This window comes from Pelodiscus sinensis, chromosome 2, assembly GCF_052426305.1.
Source record: "Pelodiscus sinensis isolate ZL-2025 chromosome 2, ASM5242630v1, whole genome shotgun sequence".
Lineage (NCBI taxonomy): Eukaryota > Metazoa > Chordata > Testudines > Trionychidae > Pelodiscus > Pelodiscus sinensis.
Genome location: NC_143053.1, coordinates 119,746,351 through 119,764,418, shown reverse-complemented (window position 1 = coordinate 119,764,418; position 18,068 = coordinate 119,746,351). Strand labels below are relative to the sequence as shown.

General features: G+C 43.7%; 1 protein-coding gene across 3 annotated transcripts in view; it reads left to right on the top strand.

Moving 5' to 3' along the window:
* Window positions 1–18,068, top strand: part of MYLK4 (myosin light chain kinase family member 4) — a 137,669-nt gene that overhangs the window by 112,687 nt on the left and 6,914 nt on the right. For all 3 annotated transcript variants that reach the window (XM_089776405.1, XM_075921353.2, XM_075921354.2), the window contains exons 6-14: window positions 697–802; window positions 2,147–2,240; window positions 3,319–3,428; window positions 5,330–5,471; window positions 8,556–8,626; window positions 10,042–10,170; window positions 11,529–11,681; window positions 12,037–12,115; window positions 14,425–14,500. In XM_089776405.1, coding sequence (XP_089632531.1) covers window positions 697–802; window positions 2,147–2,240; window positions 3,319–3,428; window positions 5,330–5,471; window positions 8,556–8,626; window positions 10,042–10,170; window positions 11,529–11,681; window positions 12,037–12,115; window positions 14,425–14,472 — 932 coding nt within the window. In that variant the 3' untranslated portion in view covers window positions 14,473–14,500. The remainder of the gene's footprint in view (window positions 1–696; window positions 803–2,146; window positions 2,241–3,318; window positions 3,429–5,329; window positions 5,472–8,555; window positions 8,627–10,041; window positions 10,171–11,528; window positions 11,682–12,036; window positions 12,116–14,424; window positions 14,501–18,068) is intronic.

Sequence of the window (18,068 nt, the reverse complement as noted above, 5' to 3'; positions counted from 1 at the left end):
AAGTGTTTGCAAGAAAACACAGTGATGCCCCCAATCTACTTGCTTATGCCCCACTGTGGGTATGAAGCAATGCTGCCAGCTATCTGCCCTCACCTGACTTGTGTTCCCAGTGTGCTAACACAGGAATTCTTGATGCCTCCTGTGTGGGCAGCATCTTTTGTGGGGTGGCACAAGTATTGTTGGTGCAGAATTTGGTACATTAGCAGAATGAGCAATGTCTCGCTAAGGGGGAAATTCTCTTAGGTAAGAAAGGGCATCAATGAAGGTTCCAGATACATCAGAACTGCTGCAATAAGATGTAATTCGTGAGCTGAATGTCTCCACAGAGGCTATGCAGTGGGCTCAAAAAGAACGACTTGGGGTAGAGCATAAGAATAGCAACTGGGTCCAAATCTACAAGGATCCACTGGCCAAAACCTAGCTACTGCAGCATCAGGGACAGAATAGTGGTAACAGTGGGCTCATGTTCTTCTCACTCCTTTGATAGCTCCCTTACAAACATCACATTTACTCAGGCTGTGCTTGGGGAACAAGATTTGTCCCTAAGTCCTAAAGAGAAGCTCCCGTGAGTAAAACTTGCAAGCCTGTTCATTAAATCCTTTGATTATTTTATTGGTTAGGAACCCAGGTTTAATGTAAGTAATAAATGGTGCGTGTTGGTACTAACATGCCAGCTCTCTGTTTTGTCTTTTGTAGTGGACGGCTCTGCTCTCTCAGCACCATTTGATCACCGGATTGTCTCAGCAAAAAAGGCAGTGATCAACAGCTTTTATTATGTCAACAGAAATGAAGTTCTAGGAGGGTAAGTGGAGCTGATACTGTCAACATTAGTATGAGCTCTGTTGAGCCACCAGAAAAATACAGCAAATAGCCTTGTAATGGAGGTTATGTTACAGTTGAATGGAAGCAGCATGCCTTACTAACGTCAAAAGTGCTGTCTAATTGTAAACTGGAGATGGGCTAAAATCATCAGGCTGTTATTTTTGTGGGGTTCTGCGGCGGTTTTGGTGGCTTCATGTTTTGGTTTATATTTGGTATGTAAACAATTTTCTGAGGCAGCAGTACCAGTGCCAGATGGGAATTATGGTGCATTCCACTACAGAGTTTTATCATAGGCATTTCCAGGCAGGCAGGCTACCATGTACAAGAGCACTATAGAAGACCAGCACACCAGGGTCTGGGCATCTCTGTGACTGTCCAGGAAGGGTTCTTGACCCCACGTCCTCCTTGTAGGCAAGAAGATGTAAAAATTGCTGTTATTTCCTTTAGTCCAAGAACTACAATACCCCAGCCTCTTTCCAGTTTCCATGGAAGGAGGTGGAAGGAGAAGGGAAACAGTTGTGAAATTTTGCAAAATAATTTGTTTTTATCAAATTATTGGAAACAAAATTATAGCTATTACAGTATCCAAATGATAGCTTAGTAGGCTACTTTGTCTTGATTGTTGTTTTGTAATTACACTAAAAATGCTTTAATATCCTGCAGCCATGGTTCAAATCACTACAGCCTGTCATAATGATAGTGCATTGTTTGTGGCTATTCACTATATTCTTTTAGAAAAGCAGGTGCAGAACTTTGAACAGTAGGTTATTCTGCTTCTCTTTGCTGCCTCCCAATAAGAGAAAGTATCTGAGGATGATGTAACGGACATGCTTCACATTTTGTTAAGAGAATTTTTGAAAGGATTAAAATCTACAAATGCTTTCAACTGATTGGTTATAGTGTAGTTAGGACAAGTTTGTGACACTTTTATTCACACCACAGATAGTCCCATTGTCTTTATTGGGATTACTCATGTAACTAAGCAGGTCATAAATTGGCTTTCATTAATCAGTGAATATTATTGAATCAAATAATGGATAGAGTAATAGCAATCAAAATTTAGTATAATGTGGTCTATCTATCTATCTATCTATCTATCTATCTATCTATCTATCTATCTATCTATCTATCTATCTATCTATCTATCTATCTAATAGACTAGCAATCCAAAGACTCAAATGCAGCATGATATGTTCATCAGGATTTGCATGTGCAAGGCAGAGAATAATCTGAAGTGTCTAAAATCGAGACTCCAGGCTGGATTCCTATCTCATTGTCAACACCATATATTGAGGGATTATTTTTTCTTTCTTTTTTCCCCTAGAGGGCGATTTGGTCAGGTGCACAAATGTGAAGAAAAAGCAACAGGTCTCAAGTTAGCAGCAAAAATTATAAAAGCCAGAGGTGCTAAAGAAAAGGTAAGGCATAGGCTGCATGACTCTCAAGCCATCAGTACCACATGACCAGCTGGTAATAGCTGATTTGTAGGTTCTTTACCCTTCTCCTCCATGACTGCAGCCAGCACATAGACCTTCTTTTCAGTTTCTTCATTTTTAATTTTTTTAATTTTCACTTTTCCAAAATTTTCTCCTGTCTTTTCATTTCTTCTGCCTTTTTTCTCCTTCGACTCTTTTCTTTACATTAAACAGTAAAACTGTTTGTCAACTGTTGACTTAGCATGTGTGCTTTGGAGTGCACTGCATGCGCTGCTGCAATTATTTGGTTTAATCATATTGGACTTAGTAGCAAAACTGTTCTGGGCTCCAGTCACCAGTGTGCAAGAGTGGAGAAGGATTTGTCTGGCCATTCTGCAAATATGGTTGCTAGATACCTTCACAAAAAATCCCGAACAGGCAGAGAAAAAATGGTTGAGCAAAACAACACCAAAAAAGAGGTCACTGCACCTTTAAATTACCATGCTCCTCGCTCCCCCCGCCCTCGCAGACAAAGCCAGCCATCTTTCCAGAAAAAAAAGGCCACTGCACCTTTAAATTACTGCGGTCCTTGCTCTCTCCGCCCTCGCAGATGCCGCCGGCCATCCGTCTGAGGATGTCCGGTATTCTCTGGGTTGTTTTTTTTTTACCGGACAGAAAGCCAAAATACCAAACTGTTGGGGTGAAAACCGGACACCTGGTAACCCTATTTGCAAATCTCAGGGCCCTTCCCCCACTTTTATTAATGAAGGAAATCAAGCAAGCATTATTGTGTGGCGGCTGTCTCATTACTAATGCCTGCCTTTCTCCATTTTCCCCATCAGTCTGACCTCACTGTGCTAGATAGGAGGTTGGACCAAATGAACTTCTGACTGTAAACTTCCATAAATCGTCTGTCCCTACAACAACCATTAAAAAAGAATGTTGGGGTTGGTGGGCATAGGTGAGCATGTGGGAGTGATGTATTTGCTATTCTCCTCCCATTCAGGCCTGGATCCTATCCCAGTTTGTTAGCTAACTGATATTAAAGCCACACGTATAACATTTCTTACCATTTTCACAGGAAGAAGCAAAGAATGAAATCAATGTTATGAACCAGTTGAACCATGTGAACCTTATCCAACTGTATGATGCCTTTGAATCTAAAAATGACATTGTTCTGGTCATGGAATAGTACGTATGTCTCTTGCTTTCCCTTTTTGGCTCTTCCGCCTTTTCTTGAGGTCGCCGCATTCCATGTCTCCTGAAAGTAGTGATGGAGCTTCTCAGGGATGATAAAAAGCATATGAAAAAGTTTGAGTCACAGGAAATCCTATTTAAACAAAGCTTTCCTAGTAGTCATTCATGACTTTAGCTCAACACTGTCATGATGATTTAAGGCACCCTACTCATTATACTATCCCTCACATGCCACGGGTGGGGGGGGGGGGAGTGAGAGACAGACAGAGTGCTTTAGATGTGAGAGCCCTTGTATGTAGTTCTCTGTCATTTCCATTAGGTGGTATTGTCTGTCATCCATGAAAACAGGCCTGGTAAATCTCCAGTTATGTGAGAGGAATGCACAGCCTTACCAGAGGGCAAGAAATACATGCTGGCTCCATGCCACAGGATTACCCTTATATTTTGCTGATCTTCCTGAGACTGATTAAATTATCTTGAGGGCCAGATTACAGGAGTGGTGAAGTACAGCGCAGCTGCACAACACTGTGGAATCTGGTGGAGGTTGTCTAGACACTAGACTAGAGGAAGCCAAAACCGGTGTATCAGGCACCTGGAGGAGGTTGGTAATTGGTGTAAGTTATAAAGTTATGTTGACTTGGACTCTTCTGAAATTTCTTAGACTTAGGGCTTGTCTATATTACATACATGAGCGGTGCATGAACACAAATCCCCTCTCCTTTCCTCCCCATTCAGGGAGGATAGCCCCCCACCCTCTTCTGTCTGAGGTCCTGCTCTGTTCCACTTCTTCTGCCTCCCACCTTATCCTCACCTAACCTCTCACCAGCTCTGGCTGGCCAGCCTACCAGTGCAGCCCCAAACCCCAGCTGACTCCCAGAGATGCCCCAAACCCCAGCCATCACCCAGACCTGTCCAGAGGCCCCCCAGGACTGGGACTGTGGTGTGGAGCATTAGTAGAGGTTTGGGGAGGCTTAGCTTTCCCTGACTTCCATTATCTACCACCCTTGACTACTCAGCTTTTACTGGTATAGCTATGCCAGCAGAGAGACAGAATAAACTGGCAAAAAGACTTTTTCTGCCTGCATAGATACACCAGTTTCTGCCTGCAAGATACAAAAGCATTCTTCTGTCAGCCTAGTTGCATCTGTACTGGGAGATTTTCTGACATAGCTGTGTCAGCTGGAGGTGGGTAGGGGCTGATTTTTTTTTTCACACTCGTAACCACATACGTATGTTTGCAAAACTTTGTAGTGTAGACTAAGCCTTTGACTTGCTTCTGAATTTGGCCTGCATAATTCAGAAATGGCAGAGACAGAAAAGTTCATAAATATATAAACAATGTGTTCTAAAATTCTGGAAGAACCTTTAAAAATCTGCATTGTGAGTTGAGGTGGGCTCAGACTTGACCTTGAATCCCAAACCATCAAAGTCTGGAGACATTTGGATCTAGATCCAGGGGCCTGATTCTTAACTTCACTGCCTCAGCTTTATGCTAATTTCACTGATTTCACTTCACTGATTTCCCTGGCACAAAACCATATTAATACAGCAGAGAATTTGGTTCAGATCCATTCTGACCTGAACTTCCCCATGATTAATTTAATGTGAAGGTGTTTGGATCCAGTCTACCAGCTTAGATCCAACTAGCTGAGATGAGTAAGTACCAATGCAAAATTCTGGGCCTGAGCCCAATTTTTAGGAGCTAGCCCTGCTGGATATTGTAGGGGAATTCAGACCTGATTACAAACTTCACATCTCAGGTCCCTCTCAGTGTGCTCAGCTGTGAAGGCGTCTCAGGAAAATCGTGTTTTGGACCAGTCACCATATACCTTCTGCATTTATTTCAAGGTATGAATATGGATTTATTTACTATACTACCATTTTTGTCTTTTCAGTGTGGACGGAGGAGAATTATTTGACCGAATTATTGATGAAAATTATAATTTGACAGAGATGGATACCATCTTGTTCACAAAACAGATCTGTGAAGGGATTCAATACATGCATCAGATGTACATTCTGCATTTAGATTTGAAGGTACAGAACAAGATGCATGCTTTATGAAGTAACAACTTGGCCTTTACCATAGAAATTAATTGCCCTAGGTGAGGGGCACCTAAGATTTTGTAGATTCAATGACATATTGTTGTTAAAGTACATTTATACTGATTCAACGGTAGATTCACATTACTTCCATTAAATCATCTTGGATGTTTACCACTGAAAATGAAACCAGAATCTGAAGATCTCATCAAGCCTTGTTGCTTGAGCTTTCTGAGGATGATTTTACAGCAAGTTAACTTACACTTCTGTATAATTTTCCATCCATGGATCTCAAGGCACCATGCAAATGTTAATTAATTCAACCTTACAGTGCCTCTGTGATAAAGATAAACTTTTTCTGCCTGCATAGATACACCAGTTACCGGCAGAGATCGGGGAGGGCAGGCGGCGGAACCAGGGATGGCCGGAGGTGGGGGAGCTGGCCGGGGGAGGTCAGGAGGATGGGAGAACCAGCTGCTGGAAGCAGGGCTGGACTGGGGAGATCGGGAGGAGAAGGGGAGGAGGGAGCGGAACTGACCCGGGCACATGCAGACTCTGGCAGATGAGTGAATCCGGCCAGGGATTCCATTTTGCCCCCCCGCCCGCATACCCTCCCTCGAGTAGCTGCGAACTGCCTGACAGGTAGACACACTCAGGCAGCGTGAGCACATCTACCAGCCAGGCAGTTCGCAGCTAAGGTCTGATACACCTAATTATAATAAAACTTACCTAATTAGAAAATAGTAGACATTTTATATGTCTGGTAATTTCTCAATTTGTTTCTCGGACAAAACCCTCAAATACCGGACTGTGGACACCTGGCAACCCTACCCTTCATTGCACCCTCCCTCCTAGCCAGATACCCTACCCTCAATCTGCTCCTGCTCCTGCTTCCGCCTCCTGGAGTACCCATGAGGTGCCGGGTCCCCCAAGCCCTGGCCCAGGCTGGGCAGAGGATGCAGCCAGGTGAAACACTGAGAATTTATTCATTTTTCATTTTTTTTATATGCATTTATATTTTTGGGCTGCAAAACAGTACTGAAAAGTACAGGTTCCAACTAAAGTAAAAAATTTGGAAAACCCTGATCTAGCCAGCTTTCTATCCATCTTAGAGTCCATTTCTCCAATCCATATTCCCTTAACTTGCTGGCAAGAATATTTTGGGTGACTGTATCAAAAGCTTTGCTAATGCTGGCACTGGGGGCTTTGGGAGGACCAGAAACAACTTATTTGAATATTCATCATTTGCTTAATGAATATGCAAATATGCAAATGAATGTTACCGGTCCTCCAAAAGCTTGTGAATGGATTTACTGGTCCCCGTGTCAAAAAGTTTGGGAACCCCTGGTCTAGACTTAACTGCCACCCATGGGCCTGAACAGCATCAAAGGAAGGTGTGCTTAGTGACAATTAAAAAAAATTAAATTAAATTAAAGAGCATTGGACATATGTTGGACATATGATCAATTTAAAACAAACTCCTACTAGTGTGTGTATTTTTTAAAAAAAAACCAGATGCTGCAAATTCTGATCTACCAGTATATAACCCAGAGACCAGTTAATTTTTAACGAGTTAATTATCAAGTACAAATGACCAGTACTTGTACAGGTGCATCTAGAGAGAACAGACATTTGCAGCAGATCTTTATCCCTCTCCCAGGTCACGCTTTTGCTGAATGATAAACTTATCCCTTATCTCTGTTGAGAGCAGGAATAAGCGAGAGATGCATAAATGCCCTTTGTTTTATGACTAGCTATAAAACTTCCTAATGATCTTCCAGTTTCACAACAAAGGAGAAGGAAACAACCTGTTTGGAAGTTTGTTTTTCTTGGTTTGTAATTTGCATAAATAAATGGAAGTTAATATACTGTATCTTCACTCTTTTAAAAGCAAAATATTGCAGAGATAGGTGACTGAACACCTGTTTGGATCTCATAGACACTTCTGTACATCAGTTACAATGCCAGAGCAAGTCCCTTTTTCTTTGTAAATAATTAATAACCTGGAAACCTATAATTAAGAAATCTGCATTCTTACTTGGGATTAATTTCTTGGAGTGGGCATAGTTTTGGGCTGAGGTCAAAATGCAGAAAGGCAGGCATGTTTACATCCCCGGAGTTCTCAACAGAAACTCGTCCAGGCACATAATGACCGTCAATTATGATTCTATCCAGTTCTCCTTGCTCAGAGATTATTTTGTGATTGGAAGGTGTTAAAATGGAAGACTTAACAAGAATTATCAGGGCCAGTGTCTGGGACACAAATTCCATTCTGAGAAATATGTTTTTAAAAAATCTGAAATGTAAAGTGAGTTAGTAATGGTGACAATGGATAACTAATGTCTTAAGTTTTTAAGGCTGTTTTATTTCAAAGAGGTCACCATCAGCAACAAGACCATGGTAGCTATAAAACTGCTGGCAATGAACAGAAGACTGTATTGTAGACATTTGTACTTCAAAGACAATGGGCCAGATTCTGCTGACAGTTCATCTGGTGCAAATCTAGTGTAATTCCACTGATGATAATGATTTTAAGAATCTGGCATTATGAAAATGCAGAAGGATTTAACCTATGAGTCCCACCTCTAAATATCTGAGAAAAGTGTAATGCTGATTTGACTAGTATAATGTATCATCAGGCAATTGCTGCCAGAACAGCAGTGAACTCAGAAATCTAGGGCACTAAGATAAACTTCAAAGCACCACAATATCATTTTTTAAAAAGTTCCAATGTCAGCTCATTAAGGGCTGCAAAATCACAACGCCAAAATCCTGAAGCCTTGTTTGGAAGCCGCGTCTCCCTCCCTCTAATGAGTCCTGAGTCCTTTCTCTGAACTGCTGCATTATATCAAACTGAGACGCCATGGAGAAGAAAAAGCAATACTGGCACAGTGTCCAAAACCTCAAATGCCACATGACTGCAGAAGGAAATACCCACAAAGTGAAACCTGCCCAAAGATGAAAGTGCTTATTTTATGCTTTGCAGTGTTTTTAGTTTTGATTCCACTACAGTTAACTAAAAAACCAGTTTGTCTGTGTCATTTCTATTACAAATATGTTCTTTTTTTCTCCTGGCAGCCTGAAAATATCCTGTGTGTGAATCGAGTTGCTAACAAAATAAAAATTATTGATTTTGGATTAGCAAGAAGGTATGTACATGTAATCATGCTAATCATAATGCATTAATTAGGAAACAATCTCTAGTGTTATGCCTTTGAAAGGATGAAGCTGATACATAATAGCTACCTTGGAATAAGTTTAAGGTGGCTCTTTTAGTGAGGAACATCCTTAAATTAAACACTTGATAACTGTAAGGTATAGTCACACAAGAACGTAGAGTAAGAAATGTTCATTTAAAACCTATTTTCAGCTGGAGTCTCTAAAGCAGGTTAGCCATAATAGACCAGACCAATGGTCTATCTAGTCTCCAAAACCATCTCCAGTACTAGAAAGAAAAGTGCAAGAAACCTGCAGCATGCAATTATGGAATACCCTGATGTGTTTATATTAAGACTGGATGCCTTTCTAAGAGACATGTTCTAACTTAAGCTCCAGACAAGCTCATACTCATCATGAGCTTGATGCAGGTGCTAGTGGTAGAAATACTCTAACCTGTCATGTGCAGAAAGTCAGACTGTATTAGCATAATGGCCCTTATGGCTGCATCTACATTAAACACCACTGGTGATGTGTGTAACGTACATATAGCTGAGCTACTGTGGTGCATAGCTACACGTGTCAGTGAAAGGCTCTGGCATGGGAGTGGCGCTTCCCACTGCTGGAGCCATTCACTGCAGTGAAGAAAGGTTCTGACAAGGACTATCCCTGTGCCCAGAACCTTTCCTCCAGCAGGGGAGGGCTCCAGCATCAGGATACTACCCAGCTAAAAATAGGAGGGGCAAGAGGGAGGGAGGCACGACTCGTGTGATACATACCCAGAAACCTCCAGGAACATCCATATTCTACTTGCCTGAGCAGGGGCGGAGTAGCCACTGAGACGAAGGGGCTTTGCCTAGAATCTCTGGTCAATTGGGGGCCCTGGAAAACTGGCCACTCCCATTCCCCGACTTGATGTGCTCACTCAGGAGTATTCCTATTGGGGAGTAGAGCAAGCCCTCGTGCCCCGCTCCCATTTTCCAGCAGGAGCGCCAGGGTTGGCAGGGAATTGCAGGCAGAAAGGGTGAGGAGAGGCCCCCACTTGCTCTCGGTCAGGGTTTCACAAATTCATAATTCATCTTTATGCCTAAGCCATGCCTTACTTACCTGTACTGGGGGGACTGCATGTGCATTGCACTCTGCATGTCTCTGAAAAAAGGGTGCAATGTAGGCATTCCCTATGAATCTATTTCTTTCTAATCCTATTACGTCGAAATTGTCTTATACCCAGAAGCATGACTATTTATATCTCTTATAAAAACTTATTTTAGTCCTTCCTGTTCTACTTCTGTTCTTGTTTTCCATATAAGAAACCCAATTCTTTTTTGAATCTTGCAACTGTTAAGCAGAGTTAGAAGTTGTATTGGATGTTAAATGGGTATTGGCTATCCCTCTTTCCATCTTCTAGATATAAACCCAGAGAAAAACTTAAAGTGAACTTTGGCACTCCGGAATTCCTTGCTCCTGAAGTGGTGAACTATGACTTTGTCTCTTTTCCCACTGACATGTGGAGCGTAGGAGTCATTGCCTACATGCTGTAAGTAGGACTTGTAATCTGTGCTGTGTAATACTTTATATCAACTTTCTGAAATTTGTTATTAAACTGGAATATTGACAAAAGCTGTATCTGGGTTGCAAATTTGTTTGTCCTTCTCACTTCTATCTGGGGAAAACTCCCGCTGACATCAGTTCTCTCCTGGTACAGTGAACATTTATTTTCCCATTCTGTGCATGCACTTTCCACTGACCTCAGTAGGAATTCTGCATGCTAAATGAGTGCAGAATATGCACAGGATTCCACAATCTAGAGAAAAGAACTTCTGTGCAGATCACAGAGTGACATTTCACTCTCCAAATGTGCATGATCATTTTTGGGGCACTTGTTTTATTCAATGCCAATAACGTTGTAATGATTTAAGGCCTAATCCTGGGAATTGCTGAGTGCCTCGCATTTCCATTGATTTCTAAAAGTGCTCATCAGTTGTCAAGATCAGGACAAAAATGTACTGTGAAAAGACAGGCGTACAACTATGATCAATGAAACAATCCCACAAAGAATAGCACAAATCAAGAGTAGAAAGGAGGAACCACGGAAGAATTAGCGTAAACAATGGCCGTTCAGATGAGTAGACACTGGGGCTACATCTAGATGACATGCTTTATCGACGGAGCCATGTAAAATAGTTTATTCAGCAGAGTCAAAGAAGCATTAAATAATCCCCGCTACATTAAAATAAAAATGGCCGCCACGCTGTGCCGACGATCAGCTGATCCAGCACAGCACGGCAGTCTAGACGTGGCGTAGTCAACAAGGGAAGCCTTTGTCGACCACTCCAGTATGCCTCGTGAAGACTGCGGCACTGTGCCAGATCAACTGATTGTCGGCACAGCACGGCGGCCATTTTTATTTTAATGAAGCAGGGATTATTTAAATCCCCGCTTCTTTGACTATGCCGAATAAACTATTTTTCATGGCTCTGTCGACGGAGCCATGTGGTCTAGACATACCCTAGTAGTGAAGATGTGGGGTATCGTAATAGTTAAACAGGCCCACAGGCCTTCAGGAACATCTGTACTCTTCTTGCAGGGAGGAGTAGCCACTGGGCCAAGAGGGCTGTGCCTAGAATTCCTGTCAACTGGGGGCCCTGATAAAATAAGCGTTCTCATGCCTCGACCTGATGCGCTCATTCAGTGTTCCAGCTGGGGAGCAGGGCAAGCCCTTGTGCCCGGCTCCTGCTTCCCAGCCGGAGTGCCAGGGTTGACAAAGAGGTTGCAGAATCCCTAGCAATTGGTGGTTTTTAAGAGCAGTTTAGACAAACATCTGTCCGTGAGATCCCTTCAAACCATATATGTCTATGATTCTGTATTTTTCATATGCTATTTAATTTCCTTTAGACTCAGTGGATTGTCTCCTTTTCTGGGTGACGATGACAATGAGACTCTCAACAATATCTTGGCTTGCAGCTGGGATTTAGAAAATGAGGAATTTCAAGATGTTTCTGAAGAAGCCAAAGACTTCCTCTCAAAGCTTCTAATCAAGGAAAAAAGGTATTCAGAGTCTCTTAATTCCAGACCTTTGAAATGTGCATTTGATGTCCTCACATTATAAAATATAAAAAATGTGCTGTCACTTGTACTGTGATACTTGATTATTACAGTATCCTTTGTGACTTCACTATGCATAGGTAGAATATTGTTCAATTCCACAGTGTCCTAAAATTACATGAATGCATTTTCACAGGGGTTAATACTTCCAGGTGTCATTGCTCAGCTGCCATCTGGCACAAAGCATCTTGCAAACCTGAGCATCATAAAGTATAAAAAGGGTGGACAGTGAGGGTGTAATTGTGGAATCCCAAGGTCTTATATGTATTGATTACCTATGTTCTGTTTTTTTCTTTAGCTGGAGAATGAGTGCAACTGCAGCCTTAAAACATCCTTGGTTATCAGACTGCAAACTCCTTTGCAGACTACCCAATCAGGTCTCCATTTTTCAATAGTCTTATCCTTCACAGATCTGCTAGTGCTTTTTTGATTGTTACTTCGCTGTTTGACTGAGATTCTCTTATTCTGTACTTGAGTCTGTGCTGCTACTAAATCATGTGTCATTTATATATTTGTTTGCTTTTCTTTATTTTTAAAACTGGCATGTTTCTCTGTGTGTTCACTGGCTCTTCTGTGTCTGCGTGAAGGAAAACACATACTGCTGGTTATTGTATGTTGTTGAGGGACCATTTGTTAGCAAAATAATGAATTGTTTACAGCAAAACATTAAACATCGGTTGTGCAAAGTTTGCAAACTTTTTTCAGTTTCCACACAAATATGGCCAGGTTGTGCATTTAAAATCCCTTCAGGTTCACTTTGGATCCTCCATGAAATCTTTTTAAAGTTTAAGCCCACTCTTGCCCTCCTAAATGGGTGTCCAGCTCTGTCTTCCCAAACCACCAGGCATGGTCCCGCCTACACTCTGCCTCTAGAATGCCTACTGTAGTAAGCATTCTGGGGGCAGAGTTTTGCTGCCCTCAGTGCCTCTCCTCCCTGCTGCTCCAGGCTGAGGAATCTGGGGATGTGTGCCACATGTCCTACCTGTGCTCCAGGGCCACGGAGGATTGGGCTGCGCGGCTTCCTCCCTCCTGTGCTCCAGGGGCCGGGGAGGCTTGGGCCTGCATAGCCTCTTCCCTCGCCAGTGCTCCCCATGGCGGTGGTGCGGCTTCAGCGAAGTGGGTAGGGCTGTAAGCGGGGCCAGAGGCCTGCCTCACCCAACCCCAGCTGCAGGGACTGCCCTTGCCCTCCTAACACCTTTGTGGCTCTTAACAGAATCTGGAATTCCTGCCAACACCCATCAGTTCACTTAAACAGCCTTCTGGGGACCATCATACCGTCTCCAATTTCAGTGTGTTTGGGGCTAATCAGCTCAGTGCTAATTTCAGTAGCTTTTACTTTGCTCAAAACATTCCATTTGGCTGAGGCAGGGTCATCTGATTTAAATTAGTTTTTGATTATTGCTCACTTTTAACCCGTCATTACATTTTATAACTTAAATGCTGTTGACTGTCTCATCATTGGGTGAGGCTGAGCCATGTGGCTTCATAATTCCAAACAGAAAAGCCTCGGAAGAGGCTATCAGAGGCTGCCATGCATTTAGGAGTCGAAAATTTGAGCCTTTTAAATGTATTCCTAAATTTGTGTAGCATTTAGAGCACAATACATCTTTGTTCTACCTTGCTTCGGGCTTATCAAAACAAAAGCCAGTATAAGAGCAAAGAAAACATAACATAAAAATGAAAATTAAAAAAAAAATACCGTCACATACTGAGTGTAGTGATAGATGCCAGTACTGCCTTCTATTGGATGGAATCAAACCTGCTCAAAATCAGAACTGTCATTAGTAGGCCATGGGTCTCTTTCTTAAGCTCAATTGGCAGAGCCCTGTGTTTTTAAAGCAGGAGTTCTTTCTCTGCTGCTGAAGTTTCCCTTGTGACAACTAGAACTGGTCAGAAAAGGGAAGAAATTCACAAACATTTTCTTTCTAATTTTTTTTCTTTGCATGGAAGTTTTCTGAGCTACTCTAGACACAAATGTGCAGTCTCAGTAATGCCTGAGCTAACTAGGATACTTAGAAATATACACAGATGCACTGGGAAGTGCCCAACATACTCTGACGGAAAACCAAATTTTAAAGTAAATATGAAGGGACAGAGGGAGAGCCAAAACTAAGAACCTTACCTTACGCTTTTAGGTACTCCTGTAGAGACATATCAGGGTCAGTCCCCCACCTATTGACATAGCTTCAGCCTATTGATATGGGGAAGAAGTCTGTCATGGCCTAGAGCTGCATGAAGCATGGTCCTCTTCATGAATGGCTGGAGCCTACTGCCCCTTTCATGGTGAGGAAACCCCACTCCCATGTAGAGAGCCTCACAGAGATTTCCTCCTCTCTGACCTCCCATCTATGGTTTCCCTGTGCAAACTTGAACTTGTTTAAAAAGTATTAAATAAACTGGTGTCACAGTGTTTTGCTATTATATTCAGTGCAGGCAGGCCCAGACAAAGAGTGTGCGGGGCCCAAGGCAGCACACTGAGCTGTACAGCCACGTGGCTCCCGGTCCCACGGGTGGGACCGGGAGATGGGCAGCACTGGGCCCTGAATGCACGAAGCTGCGGGGCCCTGAATGCGCAGGGCCCAAGGTGATCGCCTCGCTCACCTTGCCCAAAGGCCGGGCCTGAGTGCAGGTAGGAAGTAATGGAGTTCAACTAACTCTTCCAATAATGTTGTCTCCCTGTTTCTAGAGGAAGACGAAGTGCTGCTCAGAGTCTCAAGCATCCATGGCTCAATAACCTTTCCAAGAAAGCTGCCAAATGGAAGGTTTGTCTCAAGTCCCAGGTTTCACTTCAGAAATAAATGGTGCAGCATCTATGGAAGGTATCAGTGGAATACCAAAACCAGCAGGGCTGGCCTTACCATGAGGCGAACTGAGGTGGAGGGTGCCAATAGGAACAGACCGTGGAGGGGTACCAATAGGAACCAGAGTATAGAAAATTGTGTCTGCTGCTGGTGCATATGTAGGTAGCAGAGCAGTACCATGAGAAGAGTAGAACAGGAAAAAGGCAGAATTAAGACCTCTCAAAGTTTTGGCCCAAGCGAGGGGGCATGAGGGCGTCAAGATCCCCGCCTCAGGTGCCAAAATGTTGTGGGCTGGTCCTGAAAACCAGTCACAGTAAATGCGGCTGGATTGGAAGATTTACTCACCAGCACCATCGACACAAACGTTTAACAAGCGGTGTGTCACCAAAGCACCAAAACTGTAGGTTTGAACCATTGTTTATGACCATCACAACAGTGAGAAAGGCAGGAACAGCGAGGAACAAAAATCATAGACTATATATGAATCTGCACATATAGCAAACTTAATGGTTAAAATCTGGCTCTATTGAAGTCCATAGTAAAACTCCCATTAACTGTAATAGAACCAGGTTTCCGCCCAAAAACTGTTCAATCCTGAAGGCTTTTAATTTCTGGTTGTAAGTCTGGCTTACAAAGGGATAGAAATATGCTTGTGTAGTAGTTTCTTAACAAAAGGATATGGGCCAGGTCCTCAACTGGCATCATTGGTGTAGCTCCATTGATTTCAGTAGAAGCAAGCTGATTGATCTGAGCTGAGGATCTAGCCTTAAATGAAATTGTCCTGTGGTGTTGAGGAATCTCTCCAAAACAGCACAACTGAGACAGGGTATTTCTGTCTCTTTCCTGGTTCGCTGTCTTTGCCCTTCCCTTAACAAACACTTCATTAGTGGTTCTGAGATTCGGGAGGTCGCCTTCCCTCTGGGGGGGCCAGGGCGACACAAGTCTGCTCTAATTTTCTGTCTCTAGCCTTTTTGCTGAAGCATAATCACTCAACCACTTTGAAATTTACTCAACCACTTTCTCAGATGGCAGAGCTGCCCCCCCATACACCACTGCACCAATTCCCAGTGTCGCTTATGAATGACCACAGGGCTGGAGTTTTCTTTGAAGCATTGTGGGAACCAGTGCAAATGATTTGGGGACATGTCTGAGGACAGCTATTGTGGGTATTGATGTGAAGAATCTGAGAATCCATGCGTCATAATAACCACTTCCTTTTAGCATTTCACCATGACTAATGACCAAAATAAAAATGGCACCACTTTTCACTGTATGCGCTAATTTTAAGGTTATTGCCATCCATTTGTTAAGACACAGTCTGTAACTGATGTTTGCTTCTGTGTCCAATGAGTTTTGTAAAAAATCATTGTTCAGAAGGGCTGAAAAATTCTTAGTCTGTTATGATTGCATCTGACATCTCCTTTCCTGAGCTGCCAAAAGCCACACCATTTCCTAGTAAGTTAATGCAGTCTCATCAAGATGGACATGCTGGACTCTCTCAGATCCTCACGTCACTGGAAAATATTAGTGACAATTTACATCAGTTCTAATTATTTGTATACTAGAACACTTACCTGCCATTGGCCAGGGCCTAGAGGGTAGGGAGCTGGTGGTGTGGGAGGTTCAGGAATCAGGGCTGGGCCTTGAGGATGTGGGGTGTGTGTGTGACAGTGAGGGTTGGGGGGGTGAGGAGGGGATCAGGGTGGGGAGTCCTGTCCAGCACAAGCCTTTTCTCTCCCCCTAGACTCCCTCCCCCAGCCGCCAGGGCCTTTTTTTCTCCCCCTCTTCAGTGCTGTGGTCAAGAGCCAGGGAGGTGGGGGGGTGGCAAGGATTAGGGAAAGGGTACTACTTACTGGGTGTGCTGGCAGGCAAGATGGTGGAACTCCAGCCTTGCTGGCTATTCCCTTGGTGGTATGGCTGTCCTCAGTGGACCCTCTGCAGATAGGCCTTCCCTGCGGACTCATTGCCCTCAGTGGGCACTCTCAATATTGCCTCCCTTTGAACAGCATTTCCTTTTCCATGTTATGGAAAACAGTTCCTTTTCTGGTTTTCCTGACACAACCAATCTCTGACCTTCCTTTAAGATACGAGAAGAAGCTGCATACAATATGTGGTGGTCCTAGCTCTCACTGTTTTGGAGTTCTTAAACGGACTCACAGACAGACACACAGAAAAACACACAAATCTCTGAGGGTATGTCTACACTACAAAGTTAACTTTGATAGGCGCTACACTAGCGCTCCGCTAGTTCGAACTTAATTCGAACTAGCGGAGCGCTTAGTTCGAACTAGGTAAACCTCATTGTACGAGGACTAAGCCTAGTTCGAACTTACTAGTTCGAATTAAGGGGTGTGTAGCCCCTTAATTCGAACTAGTGGGAGGCTAGCCCTCCCCAGCTTTCCCTGGTGGCCACTCTGGCCAACACCAGGGAAACTCTATTGCCCCCCTCCTGGCCCCGGACTACTTAAAGGGGCACGGGCTGGCTACGGTGCCCGTGCCAGGTACAAGCCTGCCAGCACCCAGCCAGCAGACCCTGCACCTGGCACGGCTCGAGCCAGCCACCCGATGCCCCCCAGCCCTCCCCCTCTTCCCGGGACCAGGCTGACGGCTCCCGGGAGCTTGCCCGGGACCGCAAGAGGCGGGCACCCGCCTGGTCTAGTGCGGACATCGTGGACCTCATCCACGACCTCTGCACTAGGCACAGGAAAGTGGCTGTCTAGGGCAGGAGAGCTGCCAGCCTGGCCACCCAGGAGCAGGTGTGCATGAAAATCAAGGTGGTCCACTGAGACCCCCGACCCCGAGCCCTGAGCTTAAAATGGCCGTACTGGGTCAGACCAAAGGTCCATCTAGCCCAGTAGCCTGTCTGCCGACAGCGGCCAACCCTAGGGACCCTGGAGGGGATGGACCGAAGACAGTGACCAAGCCATTTGTCTCGTGCCATCCCTCTCCAGCCTTCCACAAACTTTGGGCAGGGACACCACTCCTACCCCCTGGCTAATAGCACTCCATGGACCCAACCTCCATCACTTTATCTCACTTCTCTTTAAACTCTGTTCTAGTTCTAGCCTTCACAGCCTCCTGCAGCAAGGAGTTCCACAGGTTGACTCTTTGCTTTGTGAAGAACAACTTTCTGTTACTAGTTTGTAATTGTATCCTTTGGTATATATGGTTGTGACTACTTTCTTCCACTATTTGATCTGAGGAAGTGGGTCTGGCCCACGAAAGCTCATCATCTAATAAACCATCTTGTTAGTCTTTAAAGTGCTACATTGTCCTGCATTTTGCTTCACCTAAGATAGATAGATAGATAGATAGATAGATAGATAGATAGATAGATAGATAGATATGGATTTCTAGTTAGTGGTGTTCAAAATGTTTTATTAATCCATTGCAAGACAGATGGCTAATGATTCCATCTCAGCTTCCTGGTAAGCTCAGATCTCTTTTGAAGCTAGCATCTGGGTGAAAGCCACACTGAAAAATAGTTTTATTTTCTTACAAGAAAGCAATTATCTGTCCGAGGAAAAAT